Source organism: Sturnira hondurensis, unplaced genomic scaffold (genome assembly GCF_014824575.4).
Source record: "Sturnira hondurensis isolate 20B ecotype Veracruz unplaced genomic scaffold, ASM1482457v3 Scaffold0006413, whole genome shotgun sequence".
Lineage (NCBI taxonomy): Eukaryota > Metazoa > Chordata > Mammalia > Chiroptera > Phyllostomidae > Sturnira > Sturnira hondurensis.
Genome location: NW_028079044.1, coordinates 6415491 through 6430571, shown reverse-complemented (window position 1 = coordinate 6430571; position 15081 = coordinate 6415491). Strand labels below are relative to the sequence as shown.

The following is a 15081-nucleotide window of genomic DNA, read 5'->3' as shown; positions in this document are numbered from 1 at the left end:
TTGACAACAAATTCTTATTTTTCATTTACCTGAAATGTCTTTATTTTCCCTTTAATTAAAAAGAATCTTGGCCCTGGCTGGTGTAGCTCAGTGGATTGAGCGCGGACCTGCAAACCAGACGATCGCGGTTCGATTCCTAGTCAGGGCACATGCCTGGGTTGCAGGCCAGTTCCCTGCAGGCCAACTCCCAGCAGGGGACGCACGAAAGGCAACCATACATTGATGTTTCTCTCCCTCTCTCCTTCCCTTCCCCTCGAAAGATAAATAAATAAAATATTTTTAAAAAAGAATCTTTTTCCTGGATATAGATTTTAAGTCGATGCTTTTTTCTTTAGGCACATAAAAATATTCCACTTGCTTTTCTTTCTCCATTTTCATCTAATGAAAAGTCAGGACTCATTCATATCATTGTTCCCTGTATATTACTTGATTTCTTTTGGGTGCTTTCAGGACTTCATCTTTGGTTTTCAGCGTTGTGACTGGGAATAGTGTGGTTTTCTTTGTGTTTATCCTGCTAAGAGTTTCCTGAGCATGAACCTATAAATTTATCTTTTGTTTAACTTGAGAAATTTCAGCCATAATTTTTAAATATTTTCTTTTTTTTAATTTAATTATTGTTCAAGTGCAGTTTTCTGTCTTTTACTCCCATCCCAGCCCACCTCCCCAGTGCTCCCCACCTCCCTTCCATTTCCACCCCTGTTAGTTTTTGTCCCTGTGTCCTTTATACTTGTTCCTGTGAATCCTTCCCCTTTTCCCCTGAAATGTCCTCCCCTCTCCCCTCTGGTCCCTGTCAGCCTGGTCTCTATTTCAGTGTCTTTGGTTATATTTTGCTTGCTTCTTTGTTTTACTGTTTAGGTTCCTGTTAAAGGTGAGATCATATGGTATTTGTCTTTCACCACCTGGCTTATTTCACTCAGCATAATGCTTTCCAGTTCCATCCATGCTGTTGCAAAGGGTAGGAGCTCCTTCTTTCTTTCTGCTGCATAGAATTCCATTGTGTAAATGTACCATAGTTTTTGGATCCATTCATTTACTGATGGGCACCTAAGTTGCTTCCAACTCTTGGCTATTGTAAATTGTGCTGCTATGAACATTGGGGTGCATAGGTTCTTTTGGATTGGTGTTTCAGGGTTCTTAGGATATAATCCTAGCAGTGGAATTGCTGGGTCAAAAGGCATATTCATTTTTAGTTTTCTTAGAAAATTCCATACTATTTTCCATAATGGTTGTACCAGTCTGCAGTCCCACCAACAGTGAACTAGGGTCCTCTTTTCCCCACAACCTCTCCAACATTTGTTGAATATTTTCTTTTACCTCATTTTCTTTCCTTCTGGGATTGTGAGTACATCCGTTAGTCCTCTTAATAATCCTCTATTCTTTAAATTGGCTGATTTCTATTAATGTCTTCATGTTCACTGACTCTTGTTATCTCCTCTCAATGTAAGATAATATATTTTCAGTTCTAGAATTTACACTGGTTCTTTTTTATGTCGTTGAGTATAATAGCTATGGATAGTCCTTATCTGGAGCCCTGGCTGGTGTGGCTCAGTGGATTGAGTGCTAGCCTTCAAACCCAAAGGGTTGCCAATTTAATTTCCAGTCAGGGCACATTCCTGGGTTGCAGGCCAGGTCCCCAGTAGGGAGGCACGAGAGGCAACTACACATTGATGTTTCTCTCTCTTCCTTTCTCCCTCCCTCCCCCTCCTTTTAAAAATAAATAAATAAAATCTTTTTTTTTAATGTACGGAAAAATGAAAGGAAAGTCCGTATCTGTTCATCTAACATCTGATTTAGCTCAGGGTCAATTTCTATTTATTTTCTTTTTCTCTTTAGAATGGTCCATTTGTTCTTTTGGGGTTTTGTTTGATTGTTTGTTTGGGTTTTTTTTTTTTAATAGATTCTATCCCAAATGTTTTGAATGTTGCATTGTAGTCTCTGGTTTATGTTATGGCCCTTCAAAGAAGATTGATATTTTTTTTTTTATAAGGGAGCAGTTTTGTTCGCTGAAGCTTTACTGAGGCTTTCTTTATGATCAGGTTTTAGAACTCTTTCTTTCTCTTCTCCTAGCACTTCTATTACAGTGTTTTACATATGCACTGCATGTGATGTTAGACCTTTGGATTATTGATGATTACTATATTAAGTTCTATTGATTTGTATAGATTATATTTACTGCATTTCTTTTAAGAGCTAATTGGGTTCTTCTAATATTTTTCATTTTTATCTTTGTTGTTAATAAATCAAAGCTTGAGGAGTTGTGTTTCTTCTTCTTTAGGTGCTTTGTACTGTTACATTTGATTCACTAGAATCTAGTGTAAAGTCGGACCGAATTATAACTGCTGTCAAGTAAGTTATGTTTTTTGGTTATGATGTTCCAGTGGTGTGATTGAAGCTCACGTGGTATATTATTAAGCATTATTACTTTTAAAACCCCATACTTTAGTCCCTATTTTTTCTGACTACAAATAGTAATTTCAAGGGATTTTTTAAAATGTTGTCTTTTAACTCATTGGTTGGAACAAATATTAGTAAAGAATTTAGTTCTTTAGTATGGATACATTTAGTTTATTCTGTGTCTCTAGAACCATTCCTCAGGACAGATTTCCTGGGTAATCTTGAATGGATAGGTTTTTCAGTTATAAGGAAGAGAGCAAATAAATAAGTAGGAATCCAATTGCTGAAATGAATCTGGAAGCTATTACTGAATGAAAAACCTTGTCTTATCCCAAGGCACATTTGAATTTGTACTCAGGAGTATTTGGCTCTCTTCTGTTCCTAGAAAGTCAGCAGTAAAATCCTATTGATCAGTTTTATACAATGAGAATCTTTATTACAATTCCCATCAGTATTACTGTGTCAAAGTCCTAGGACTCATGACCACATAGCTCATTCTTTCCTTAGTGCTTAACAAGGTTGCTTCCTTTCCCTGGTTGAGGGTCTCAGAAGAGGACAGGACATCCTCCCTCTTCCTGCCTCCCAGCAGATGAGGATAATCCCCAGAGTCTTCATGATAGCAACACTAATTGTTTTTCATGTATCTGATAAAATTTACAGTGAAGATGTTTGTAGAAGGTCAGAATGTTCGTCATAATCATAATCCTTTTGCAGGGAGCTTTTATACTTTGTATTACAAATTCTGGGTCAAAACTTGGTTACTGTGTCCTTCTTCACTTTGACTCAGTTCTCCTCTAGGAGGCAACACAGCTTCAAACCCTGAAAACATCTTTGCCTGTCAGATATTCTGATTTCTCTCAGAGATATCATTTCAGTTACTGACCTTCACTTCACATGTTGACTGAGAGAAAAAATGAGATTTAACTAATGACTTGATAACATTTAGGATTTTCCCAATAGTCGTTAATGCTTAAAAACATAAATATGGTTTTATATATATAGCCTTAATATTCAATTCTGGATATTTAAGTGCTTGTTGTATTTAAAGCAAAACTGTTTTTCTAAATCTGTGTAGAATTTAGTTATAAGCCCCAGAAAAAATACTGTCTCTAACATCCTTCTAACTCTCTTTATTTTCAGTTTCAGATCAACTCTTTGATACACAATTATTTTTTAAGTCTTCTTAAGTCTTTTCTGTTTGTTGAAATAAATTTGTATCTGTGTGAGGTTTTGAATATTATGGTTTTTTTTGTAGTGGAATAAAAGATAAAAATTTCATGCTGCACTATGAGGTAAGTGAATTTTTATTATGAAAAATATTCAGGATACAGCAAAGTTAAAAGAATTTTACAGTGAATACCTGTATAGCCCCTACCTAGATTCAACCATTAACATTTTACTATGCTGGTTTTAACATATATCTGTTAAGGTAGATTTGGAGGCTGTTCTTTATTGCATACAGAAGGAATTTAAGAGGTAGTAGTAGCTCTCCCAACTTCCTGTTGGGAGTCATACATTAAAGTATAATAAACAATATTGTTTTATCAAGAAAGAGCTGTACTTATTCACATGTGTCAAACAAAAGTGGGGTTTTCCAAATACCTCAGCTGGCAAATTACCTTCTCTTGTGGTTCATTTATATACTCATATTTTTACTCAGTTGCTTAGTAGTCAAAAAACTGAAGTGTTTAATATTAAAGTGTTTTATATAGACTTATTATATATAATTGAGTTTGTAATCGACTTTATTCACAACTAATTGTAAAGGACCAGATATGACATATAATGCTTAAATTTTAGTATTTAAATCACAGACACTGGGAAGCTAGTGTAAAGTAGCAAAGCACTTCACCTTTGAGTGATTGTTTTGGCTGCCCAGAGTCCCAATATCTCAGTTTTGGTGAACCTGCTATAATTAATAGGGAACATTTGATGTAATATATGCTAGAGAATTTCCATAAACCTGGTGATTCTCACAGGTCTTGAGGCCCTTATAAATATGCTGCTCTGGATATACCCAGATGCTGCAGAAGCGCATCCTTTTTCATAAGCTGAAGAGCACATAGCAGTCTTTTTAAAAAGGGCAGCTGTGAAAAATGTAGCTCTACCTGATAATTGGGAAAAGAGGTAGGGGAGAAATACAGGCTATGTTGTATCATCACATTTTTAAAAATCTTTGTATTGTAAAATAAAATACAGATACTATGTTAAACAAAGGATGGCTTAATGCATTTTTATAAGGCAGACACCCATGTAACCACCACCCAAGTCCCTGTCACCCAAGTCAGAGAATAAAATGTTGCCAGTCAGCCCAGAAGCCACTCCACATTTTTTATCCCAGTCTTCACACCCTTCTTCCCTACAAGCAACTGCTCTCCTAAGTTTTATAGTAATCACTTTGTGTTTCTAGTGCACATCCCTATCTACTGTAGTTTAGTCTTCTCCATTTTTAAAATTTTGATATTTCTTTAAGTCTCTTTTAACCCATCGGTTTCTCCTCCATTACATTCTTTTCTTTATAATCTGTCTGTTGAAGCCCAGAGCTCCTTGGACTGCAGAGTTCCCCAGAGTCTGGGTGCTGCTGACTGCACCCCCATAGTGGAGTTCGGGGTGTTTCTCTGTCCTTCTGCCTCCTGCAATTGGCTGCTCAGCCCAGAGGCTTGATCAGATTCATATTCCATTACTCCTACTTAAAAATACTGTGTCTAAAAAAAACTGGGATTCCAGATTTCTACAGGAAATATCCCAATTTTTTAAATGATCACAACTAATTTATATCCCTTTAAGACAATATATTGGTCAAATAAAAGTTTGCAACCTCTGGCCGAAGTAAAACCCTTATTGGAAAATATGTTTCCTCAGTGTGGATTTTTAAGGAAAAAAGTATATATATTTTTTCATACTACAAAAATATTTCTTGCTGTTGTTAAAAATTTAAACATAGAAATTTATGGTATAAATCCCCATAACCACTTAATTCCCACCCTAAGTGCATATACACTTAGAAATACTTTTAGTAATTTGTTATATATTTTAGATGTGCAGACATTTATATATATATATAAATGTACTTTTTTTGTTTTAGCAAATGAGATCCTACATTTTTGTAACTTTTTTATTATTTTGGTAATACAGCTTGGATGTCTTTCCATGTCAGTTTCATATGTGTGGGTGGGGTTTTTTCCAGTTTCCTCCTTATGCAACAAATGAAATTGGTAAAATCACTGGTGTAAATAGAAGAGAACTTGGGCACGGTGAGTACACCCTGAGTACAAATTTATAAACTATATGGTATTTTTACAGAGACTTAGTACATGTTTTGCTCATTACTTTTTATTCTATTTTAGGTGCCCTTGCTGAGAAAGCTTTGTATCCTGTTATTCCGAAAGATTTTCCTTTCACCATAAGAGTCACATCTGAAGTCCTAGAGTCAAATGGTATGGCATTGAAATATATTTTTTCTAGTTAAAAAGACCAGATTCCCTGTTATAGCCTTAACCTTTCAGAACTAATGCTACATTGTTTATTACTATAGTACCAAACCCATTGCAAGAGGAAAATGTATTTAGTTAATTGTATACTTGTCTGTGTCCTGTTCTTATCTAATTAGATGTTTGGAAAGCAATATAAATCAAATGTTTCTCTGTATGTATCTGATATAATAGATCCAGTTTGGGTTGTTTTTTTTATTTTCACAAACTATAGAGCAAAGCCAGCTTTAAGAAAAGAAGGGCCAAAATAGAGTGATCCATTAGGGAGGGGACACCTGTCATGTATCACAGATATAAGTAGACACCACAGAGAGAGGCTGGGTTAAAAGATCAAATTAAAATTTAAAAAATCAGCCCATAGGTCAAGACAATTTATGATCTTTAAAGGCAGAACAGGGCACAGAGTTCTCAAAGATGCAGCATATATTATAGGGTCATAGATTATTTTTTAAATTAAGTACTGATTTTAAAAAGAGAGCCATCATTTTTGTTGTTCCACTTATTTATGTATCCATCGGTTGATTATTGCATGGGATCAAATCCACAGCCTTGGCGCATTGAGGTGGTGCTCTAACCAGCTGAGCCCAGCTAGGCAGATTTTATATATATGTATGTCTAAGGTTTTTTAAAGATTTATTTATTTTTAGAGAGAGAGGAAGGGAGGGAAAAAGAGAGGGAGAGAAACATAGATGTGCAATAGATATATCAGTTGACTGCCTTCCATACACCCCAAGCTGAGGACCTGGCTGGCAACCCAGGCATGTGTCCTGACTGGGAATCAAACCAGCAACCTTTCAGTTTGCAGGCCAGCACTCAATCAATCCACTGAGCCACACCAGCCAGGGCAGGTATTTTTTAAAAAGCAAAATAAAGTAAGATCAGGATTACTACTAGAGACTTTCTGTTCTTTACTGGATGTGGCTAGGTGCTTACGGCCCAGTGAGAGAGCCTAAGCCCTTTAGTGTATCTCTGACTGCCTTTTGAGTAAGCAACAAAAGAGAGGCTGGTTATTCTGGGAGGATTCTTAGAATCAGAATCTCCAGCAGTGCTACCCAATAGAACTCTCTTTGATGTTGGAAGTTTTCAATCTGTGTGCTATCCACTGAGGGACTGAATTTAATTTGGTTTAAATTTAGTAGCTGCATACAGCTAATAGCCATCACAGAGGACAGTGCAGCTCCGTAGGTCACGTTTTAGCAGTGCTTCCCTTAAGTGTTTTTAAAAAGAACAAAAAATATCAAATTTTATATTATAGCCAAATATTTGTAAGAAGATAACCAATACTAATAATTTTGTATATATTTTTAAAAATCAGTATATTATAAATACTTTCCTTTATAGGATCATCTTCTATGGCATCTGCATGTTGTGGAAGTTTAGCATTAATGGATGCAGGTAAAAGAATTATGTCTCAAAACTTCTAATGCTTTATATATACTTGATTTGTATAAAGTATAAGGTTTCTTTAAAACTGGATGTTAGTAAAACTTAAAGAAGTCAGATTACTGATAACCAAAACAGGGCAAAAGCGAAATAGTTACAAAATACAGTTTAAACTTTACAGTTGTACAACTATACAGATACTCTGCTGGGATTCCTTTTTTTTCCTTCTTTTTTTTGGGGGGGGGGGGCAGCTAAAAGCAGTACAACAAGATTTTTTACTTGCCTTAGTAACCCAGCAAGCTTTCTCACCTTCCAAAAGGTGGAGAGCTCCACAGTTGATTGCGTTCACCAAAGAAGTTTGGATTGGCAAGCAGAAGTGTTAGAACCATAAGGGAAAATGACCACGTAATCTTGTTGTTTACGTAGAAGTTGATTTATATAGGCCATAAGAAAAACAGTACCACTCATAGAGTATACACAGAATTTTAGGAAGGAAGACTGCAATTGGTTCGGAATAATCTATGGGTCTGCAATACCATAAAGGAAAAAATTGCAATATTATGAGTCTCTGATGACAATTATTGCCAGATAGTCATTTATAATACTATTCAAGAAGGAAAAAGACCTAGAGTCACTTTAAGAAGCCACAAAAGGAGTTCCCTATAATTTATACATTTATAATACAAATATGAAAGATAAGGCAACCTAACTAAGGATGAAATGAAAGAATGCCATGAATATATAACAATAACTAGAAAGATTAAAACTTAAGCCAAAAGTAAAAAGCTAAGGGCAGTTATAGGCACTATTCTAGTTGTATTCAGTGGAAGGGAAACATAATCCGATATTTAAGGTACTGTATTTCGCCATATATAATGCACTCCCATATACAATGCACACCCACGTTTTTAGCCAAAACTTTCAGGGGAAAAAATCTTTTGTTTTAATTTTTAATTCAATTTTTAATTTATTTATATTTAGATACAAAACCCATTATTGTATTCCAGGGTATTATTTTGCATATGGATATTGTTATATAATCAGTAATATTAAAAATTTAAATTTGACTAGAACGAATGTTCAAGTCCTTGGGAAGTGCCAGCAAAGTGTAGGCAACTCAATTAAAATATGAGTACTAGTGGAGTTCCAGTCAAAATGGTGGCATAGACAGACATGGCTCTCCTCTTCGCACAACATCAAAATTACATCTGAAATACAGAACAGAACCAACAGAAATCAAGTTGAATTGAAGTCAGACAACAACCAAATTAAAGAAACCATATCTACCCAGACCGGTAGGAGGCGAGCAGATGGGAAACAGGCTGGTCCCATACCCAGGTGTGGTAGATAAAAATTAGGGCGGGATATCTCAGGAGCAAGGAGTCCCAGCCCCACAGCAGGCCCCGCAGCCCAGGGTTCCAGTGTCGGGAAGAAAAGTCCCTACAACTTCAGGCTGCAAAAACCAGCAGGTATTGAGTTGCTGGAATAAATTGTTGGAGCCCTAAGCAGTTCCTCTTGAAGAACCCACACATGGATTCACCTAATCAGACTCACTCCCTCTGAGCACTAGGGTAGCAGCTTGAAAGTCACCAGTGTCATACTGGGAGAAACTGAAGTGTCTGGAATCAAGGCAAGCAGAGGCCATTGTTCCTTTTCTAAACACTCCCCCCAACAGAACCACAGAGCCAGTAAGCTATGCCTCATCAACCTGGCTAACACTGACCCATCTTGGAGATCCCCAGGGACTCTATCCCACCCAACTTACAGGCCCACCCAAGCTTCTTTTCCATATAAATAAATGTTGGTCTTGGCTCGTGCTGCTCAACTTTCTAAATCCTCCCAAACAAGCAACAGCTAGCTATAGTGAGCCCCAGGCCCAGCACTAGCAGCAGCAAACCTAGATTCACAGCTTGGCTTTTGTCTGTGAATCTCCAACCCAGCACAAGTAGCAGCCATCTCAGATTGCTTTATACCTCCGGTAGGGTGGTACCAGGGAAAACAGAGGTGAGGACTGACCTGGTCTACACTACCTGGGAAACTCAAGGGCCAGTGCACCCTGTGGACAGTAACCACATCAGAGCACCACTACCCTGAACCTGCACAGCTGATACTCCATGGAGTATGGAGGTTGGTGGTCAGTGGTCAAAGCCAGTCTTTGCAGCTGACTGGCCTGGGTAAATCTTCCCACTGACCTGCCAACAACATTCAAGGCTCAACCACAAGAGGAAGTTGTACTCAGCCCACATAAAGGGTGAACCTTGAGCATCTTGCTTGGGTGAAAGGAGAGGCTGTGCCACAGGACACCTACTACATTAGGCAACACTATCAAGACACGGAATCGAAGCAGCTCTACCTAATACATAGAAACAAACACAGAGAGGCTGCCAAAACAAGGAGGTTAAACAACATGGCCCAAATGAAAGAACAGATCAAAACTCCAGAAAAACAATGAAACAAAATGAAGATAGGTAATATGTCAGATAGAAAATTCAAAACACTGGCTATAAGGATGCTTCAGGAACTTAGTGAGGACCTCAGCAGCATAAAACAGATCCAGTCAGAAATGAAGAATACACTAATCAAAATAAAGAACAGTTTATAAGGAAACAACAATAGAGTGGATGAAGCCAAGAACCAAATCAATGATTTGGAACTTAAGCAAAAACAACCAGTCAGAGCACAGGAAGATAAAAGAATCCAAAAAATGGGATAGAATAAGCAGCCTCTGGGGCAACTTCAAGTGGTCCAACATTTGCATCATAGGGGTGCCAGAAGGAGAGGAAGAGCCAGAAATTGGAAATGTATTTGAAAAAATAATAAAGTTTTTCTAATTTGGTGAAGGAAATAACACATGCACTCAAGAAGCACTGAGAGTCCTAAACAAGATGGATGCAAAGAGGCCCACTCCAAGACACATCATACTTAAAATGGCAAATGTTAAACACAAAGAGTGAATCTTAAAAGCAGCAAGATAAAAGCAGTTACTTACATACAGGGGAGTTCCCATAAGACCATCAGCTAATTTCTCAAAAGAAACTTAGCAGGCTAGAAGGGAATAGCAAGAAATATTCAAAGTCATGAAAAAGCAGAGACCTACAGCCAAGATTGCTCCACCCAGCCAAGCTGTCATGTAGAATCAGAGGGCAAATAAAGAGGTACCTAGACAAGAAAAAAATAAAAGAGTTGATCATCACCAACCCATGACTACATGCAATGTTAAAGGTACTTATTTAAGAAAAAAATCAAAACTATTAATAACAAAATGGCAAAAAATACATTATCAGCAATTTAATCTAAAAAACAAACTAAAGAAACAAGAACAGACATAACCATGGATACAGAGAATGCTTTGATGGTTGCCAGGTGTAATGGGGGTGGGTGAATGGGTGAAGAGTTGAGGGGATTAAGAAGTACAAATAGGCAGTTACAGAATAGCCATGGGGATATAAAGTACAGTACAGGAAATAGAGTAAAGAATTTCTGTGTATGAACCATGGACATGAACAATAGTGGGTAGATTGCCTGAGGAAGTGGGGGTCCCTGGTGAGGTGGGCAAAGGGAGAAAAATCAGGACACTGTAATAGCATAATTAATAAACTAATTAAAAATTAGAAATAGCATGTGCAAAGTTATGAAGCAGTACATTGTGTTTCTGTTATGTGTTTTAAAGAAGTGATGAATTAATGAACTGGGACCAGATTTGAAAGGTCATTGTTATACTAAGTTTGAACTTAAAGCCAGTATTTAGCAACTCAGTGTTCCATAGGATGTTGATTATTGTACACCATGAAAAACATTACTCTGTTCTAAAGTATTGTACATTTGAGCAGAGTTAAGCAGGTTTATTTATGGGTTAAGTAGACCTTAATATGCTAGTGTGAATACTGGATCTTTAGGGAACAGGATATGTACTATTTTCTAAACTTTTTTGATCACAGAACATGTTAAAAATTTCCCGAAAAGAGATGGGAGTCTTGCAGGATTTTCTGTAGAGTAGCATAATTTGAACTGCTTTTTTTTAAGGTAGTTTTTCCCAGCCAGATGATCCTTGAGTGCAATGAGAGAGAGTGGGAGCTGGGGAGGAGAGACTAAAATCAGGGAAACCAGACAGGAAGACTGTTGGCAAGGCAAGAAATAATGTTGACTTGAACTAAAGGAGTAATAATGGATATTTCAATATTTAGGGGAAAGGAGAACTTTCTCAATACTTGAGAGGACAAATTAATCAATCTTTGATGAGATAGGAAATAAGGAAGGAAATGTTGATTCTGCAATGAGTGTCTTAGTTCCTTCCAACCAAGGTAGGGAATGCAGGAAAAAGTGTATTGGGTGTGATTAAATTTTAAATACATGTACATATAATTTTTTACGGTGCTTTGTAGAAATTTAGCTGGAAACATCTAATATGCACGTTGACTCTACATCTCCCAGGCTTAGCAAAGAGAACTAGATAGGAGGGATAGATTTTCAAGGCATCACCATTCTAGGCCTAACCATGTGCATAACCATGTGCTCAGAGAATATGAAATGAGATCCCTACCACACTCCATTATACCAGATAAGTTCCAACTGGTCAAAATTTAAACTTTTAAAAAAAAATTATCAAAATCTTAAAAGAATAAAACCTTCCTAAGCAAAAACCAGGAACCATGATTCCATATAACTTTTAAAATTCTGTACAGGAAAATAATTCATGATAAAGTCAACAGTCTAGAAATTATATTTAATATATTTATTTACTGTTATATCACTTCTACTTAACAAAGGTCTGCTGTTCATATTGAAAGCTCTTGTGAATCAGTAAGAATGAGACTACCAACCAAAAAGTAGTTTAAGGGCATGAAACACACAGTTTACAAAAAAGAAATATAAATAATTTATAAACATGAAAAGTTCAACCTCATTCATAAGGACAAAAATCAAACTATAACTATAGCTACCATTTTTACCCTTTAGATGAACAACGGTCAAAAGATTTGACAAGAATCAATGAGAATATAGAACTAGCACCCGCATATGCTGCTGGTTAAAGTATAAATGCCCTACTCTTTGGTGGGCATTTTGACAGTATAAGAAACATAAATCCATACACCCTTTGACTCAGTAATCCAGCTTCTGTCGTGTGACTTATACAGAATTACTATGCAGCCATTCAAAAGAATATGGTAGGGCTTTGTTTTATATCAGTATCCACAATGTTAAGGGAAAAAAGCAAGATGCAGAATAGTGAATGCGTTCAGCACACTCCATGAGTAAATAAAGAAAATAAAAGATGACACTTATATTTATTTGTGAACAGAAATTTTCTGGGAGGATACACAAGATCTAACAATGGATCTCACGGAGAGGTGGACTGAGGGGTCCAGGCTGGAAGGGTTTACACAATTACTTTTCAAAAAGAAAAAAAGAATGTACCAAAAGCAAAAAGGCAAAGGAACAAATTACTTTAAGGTTTAAATTTACTCTTATTAGAGAGATTTGTGCTGAGAAAAAGGGATTACTTATTAAAATTGTTTTAAGGGGCTTTTTAGTATCTGTTTAAGAAAAATGAGATAGTCAGATGACTTATTAAGACCATTTCAACCTAGTTTTAGTGACTGTCAATTTAAAATACCATCCACATACATTAAAATAAATGTCAAAAGCATGGTAAATACATGTGTTAGGCTGGTGTATACATCACACGAAGTTCTTTGTCTATTCACACAGAAGTTCTCTCTCTCAATTATAGGGGTTCCTATTTCATCTGCTGTTGCGGGTGTGGCAATAGGATTGGTCACCAAAAATAGTCCTGACAAGGATGAAATAGAAGATTATCGTTTGCTGACAGATATTCTGGCAAGTATATTCACACTTTCAAATATTTAATGGTGAAGATTACACGTACTTTACAAGCATCCTGTGCTTAGAAGAATGGTACTAGGACTCAAAAGATAGAGGCTCTTGTTCTTACTCTCCTCCTCTGCATATACTCCTCGGATTTAATAGGATGTGAATTAAAAAATATATATATAACAGTATAAGTATCTATAATATATCTCACTTTAGGATGACTATAAAGTAATCCTTATGCATTTGGGGGGAAACATGATCTAAAAATGGTGACTTTTCTGATGAAATATTTCTAACTTAAAAAGCCACAAATTGGCAGCAGTTAATATAGAAAATGTGTGTTACCTTAGAGGTTACTTCTAAAGGAATTTTTTTAATTCCTCTACAATGATGATGAATACATTTTGGTTTTGTTTAAAACTATATTATAATTTCTTAAATTCCTTAAGGGAATTGAAGATTACAACGGTGACATGGATTTCAAAATAGCTGGCACTAATAAGGGAATAACTGCATTACAGGTATTTTTAAACTCATTGTTTCATTTTTATATTATTTAATAATGTCATGAAACAACATTTATATAATTTTTTGACTTTTTCTTATTAGGCTGATATTAAATTACCTGGAATACCATTAAAAATTGTAATGGAGGCCATTCAGCAAGCCTCAGGTAAGCCAAGACAGTGTTCCGCATTCTCCTTTTACCATTGTCTAGTTTGTTAATAGAACTATAATTCTTAGTAGGCTTATTACAAAAAATAGGCTTATTATAAAATACTGTTTTAGGAAATGAAATTGTTCATGCAACACCCTAGATCAAGAAGTATTATTAGGCATATGACTAACCACCAAAGTCGGAGACCAGTGAACATTCATTTTTTACAAATTAAGTAACTCTCCAAAATAGGATTTATGGAAAAGGAACTATGAGTAGGATTATCAAGGAAACTAGAGTGTGAAGAGCTTTGATTATTAAGCTAAAGAGTTTGAATTTTCTGCCATAAAAACTAATAATATTGCTGCTATATCTGATCCTCTTTATTTAATGCAGTTATTATTTTAATTGTGTTTTTTAATATCTCCTAGTGGCAAAGAAGGAGATACTACAGATTATGAACAAAATTATTTCAAAACCTCGGGCATCTAGAAAAGAAAATGGACCTGTTGTAGGTAATACATTAAGATTACTACTGATTTCATGATAAGGTAAACATTAATACTGAAAGTATATTACTGTTTTTCATTATTTTTTAACTCCATACAAAACTATTTTAAATACTTTTATTAAATACTTTAAATTTGGGGGGAAATTTTTCACATTAGAACTTATAGTAATTTTAGTCAAGAAACACAAATTGTTTTTCTATTTCATACTGAAATATTTTTACATGTGTCTAGGCCAAACAAAAAACAAAAGTGGCCAGGACATGTTGTAGATTCATCTATGTACTTGAGTTATTTATATTTTTGTCTGTACTACATTTCAGAAACTGTTCAGGTTCCATTATCAAAACGAGCAAAATTTGTTGGACCAGGTGGATATAATTTAAAAAAACTTCAGGCTGAAACAGGTAAGTGTTGCCTGAAGCTGGGGTTTATTTAATGCTGGGCCATGTGAGTTTGCCATTTCACTTCTGTGGTGTTGCTCCAAAAATACACGTTTGGTAAATGAGAGAAGGACAAAGAGAAGGATATAACAGACATGTCTTTACTGCAAATTTTCTGTATACCTATGAATAAATTAGCAAATGATCATCCTTAGCTATATCCAAGGATGACCTAGAATTCCTCAGGGTTTTTTTTGCAACAATTTAAAACTGAACATTTAGAAAAATATTTAGTTTTTTACCTTAGAGGAATTTTGATTTTCTCTTAACAGTTACTTCGGCGATTTTTCACATAGTTTTATTTACTCTTTTATTTAAAGAGTATGTGTAGGAATAGTATGCTTTTAATTTGTTTTTTTCTGGAAGCGGTC

General features: G+C 35.7%; 1 protein-coding gene across 1 annotated transcript in view; it reads left to right on the top strand.

The window, feature by feature from the left end:
- The window catches only part of PNPT1 (polyribonucleotide nucleotidyltransferase 1), a 52329-nt gene that overhangs the window by 26490 nt on the left and 10758 nt on the right, over nt 1-15081 (top strand). The window contains exons 14-23 of the mRNA XM_037047951.1: nt 2276-2346; nt 3650-3686; nt 5582-5648; nt 5742-5831; nt 7227-7280; nt 13000-13106; nt 13550-13621; nt 13710-13773; nt 14190-14273; nt 14591-14674. Coding sequence (XP_036903846.1) covers nt 2276-2346; nt 3650-3686; nt 5582-5648; nt 5742-5831; nt 7227-7280; nt 13000-13106; nt 13550-13621; nt 13710-13773; nt 14190-14273; nt 14591-14674 — 730 coding nt within the window. The remainder of the gene's footprint in view (nt 1-2275; nt 2347-3649; nt 3687-5581; nt 5649-5741; nt 5832-7226; nt 7281-12999; nt 13107-13549; nt 13622-13709; nt 13774-14189; nt 14274-14590; nt 14675-15081) is intronic.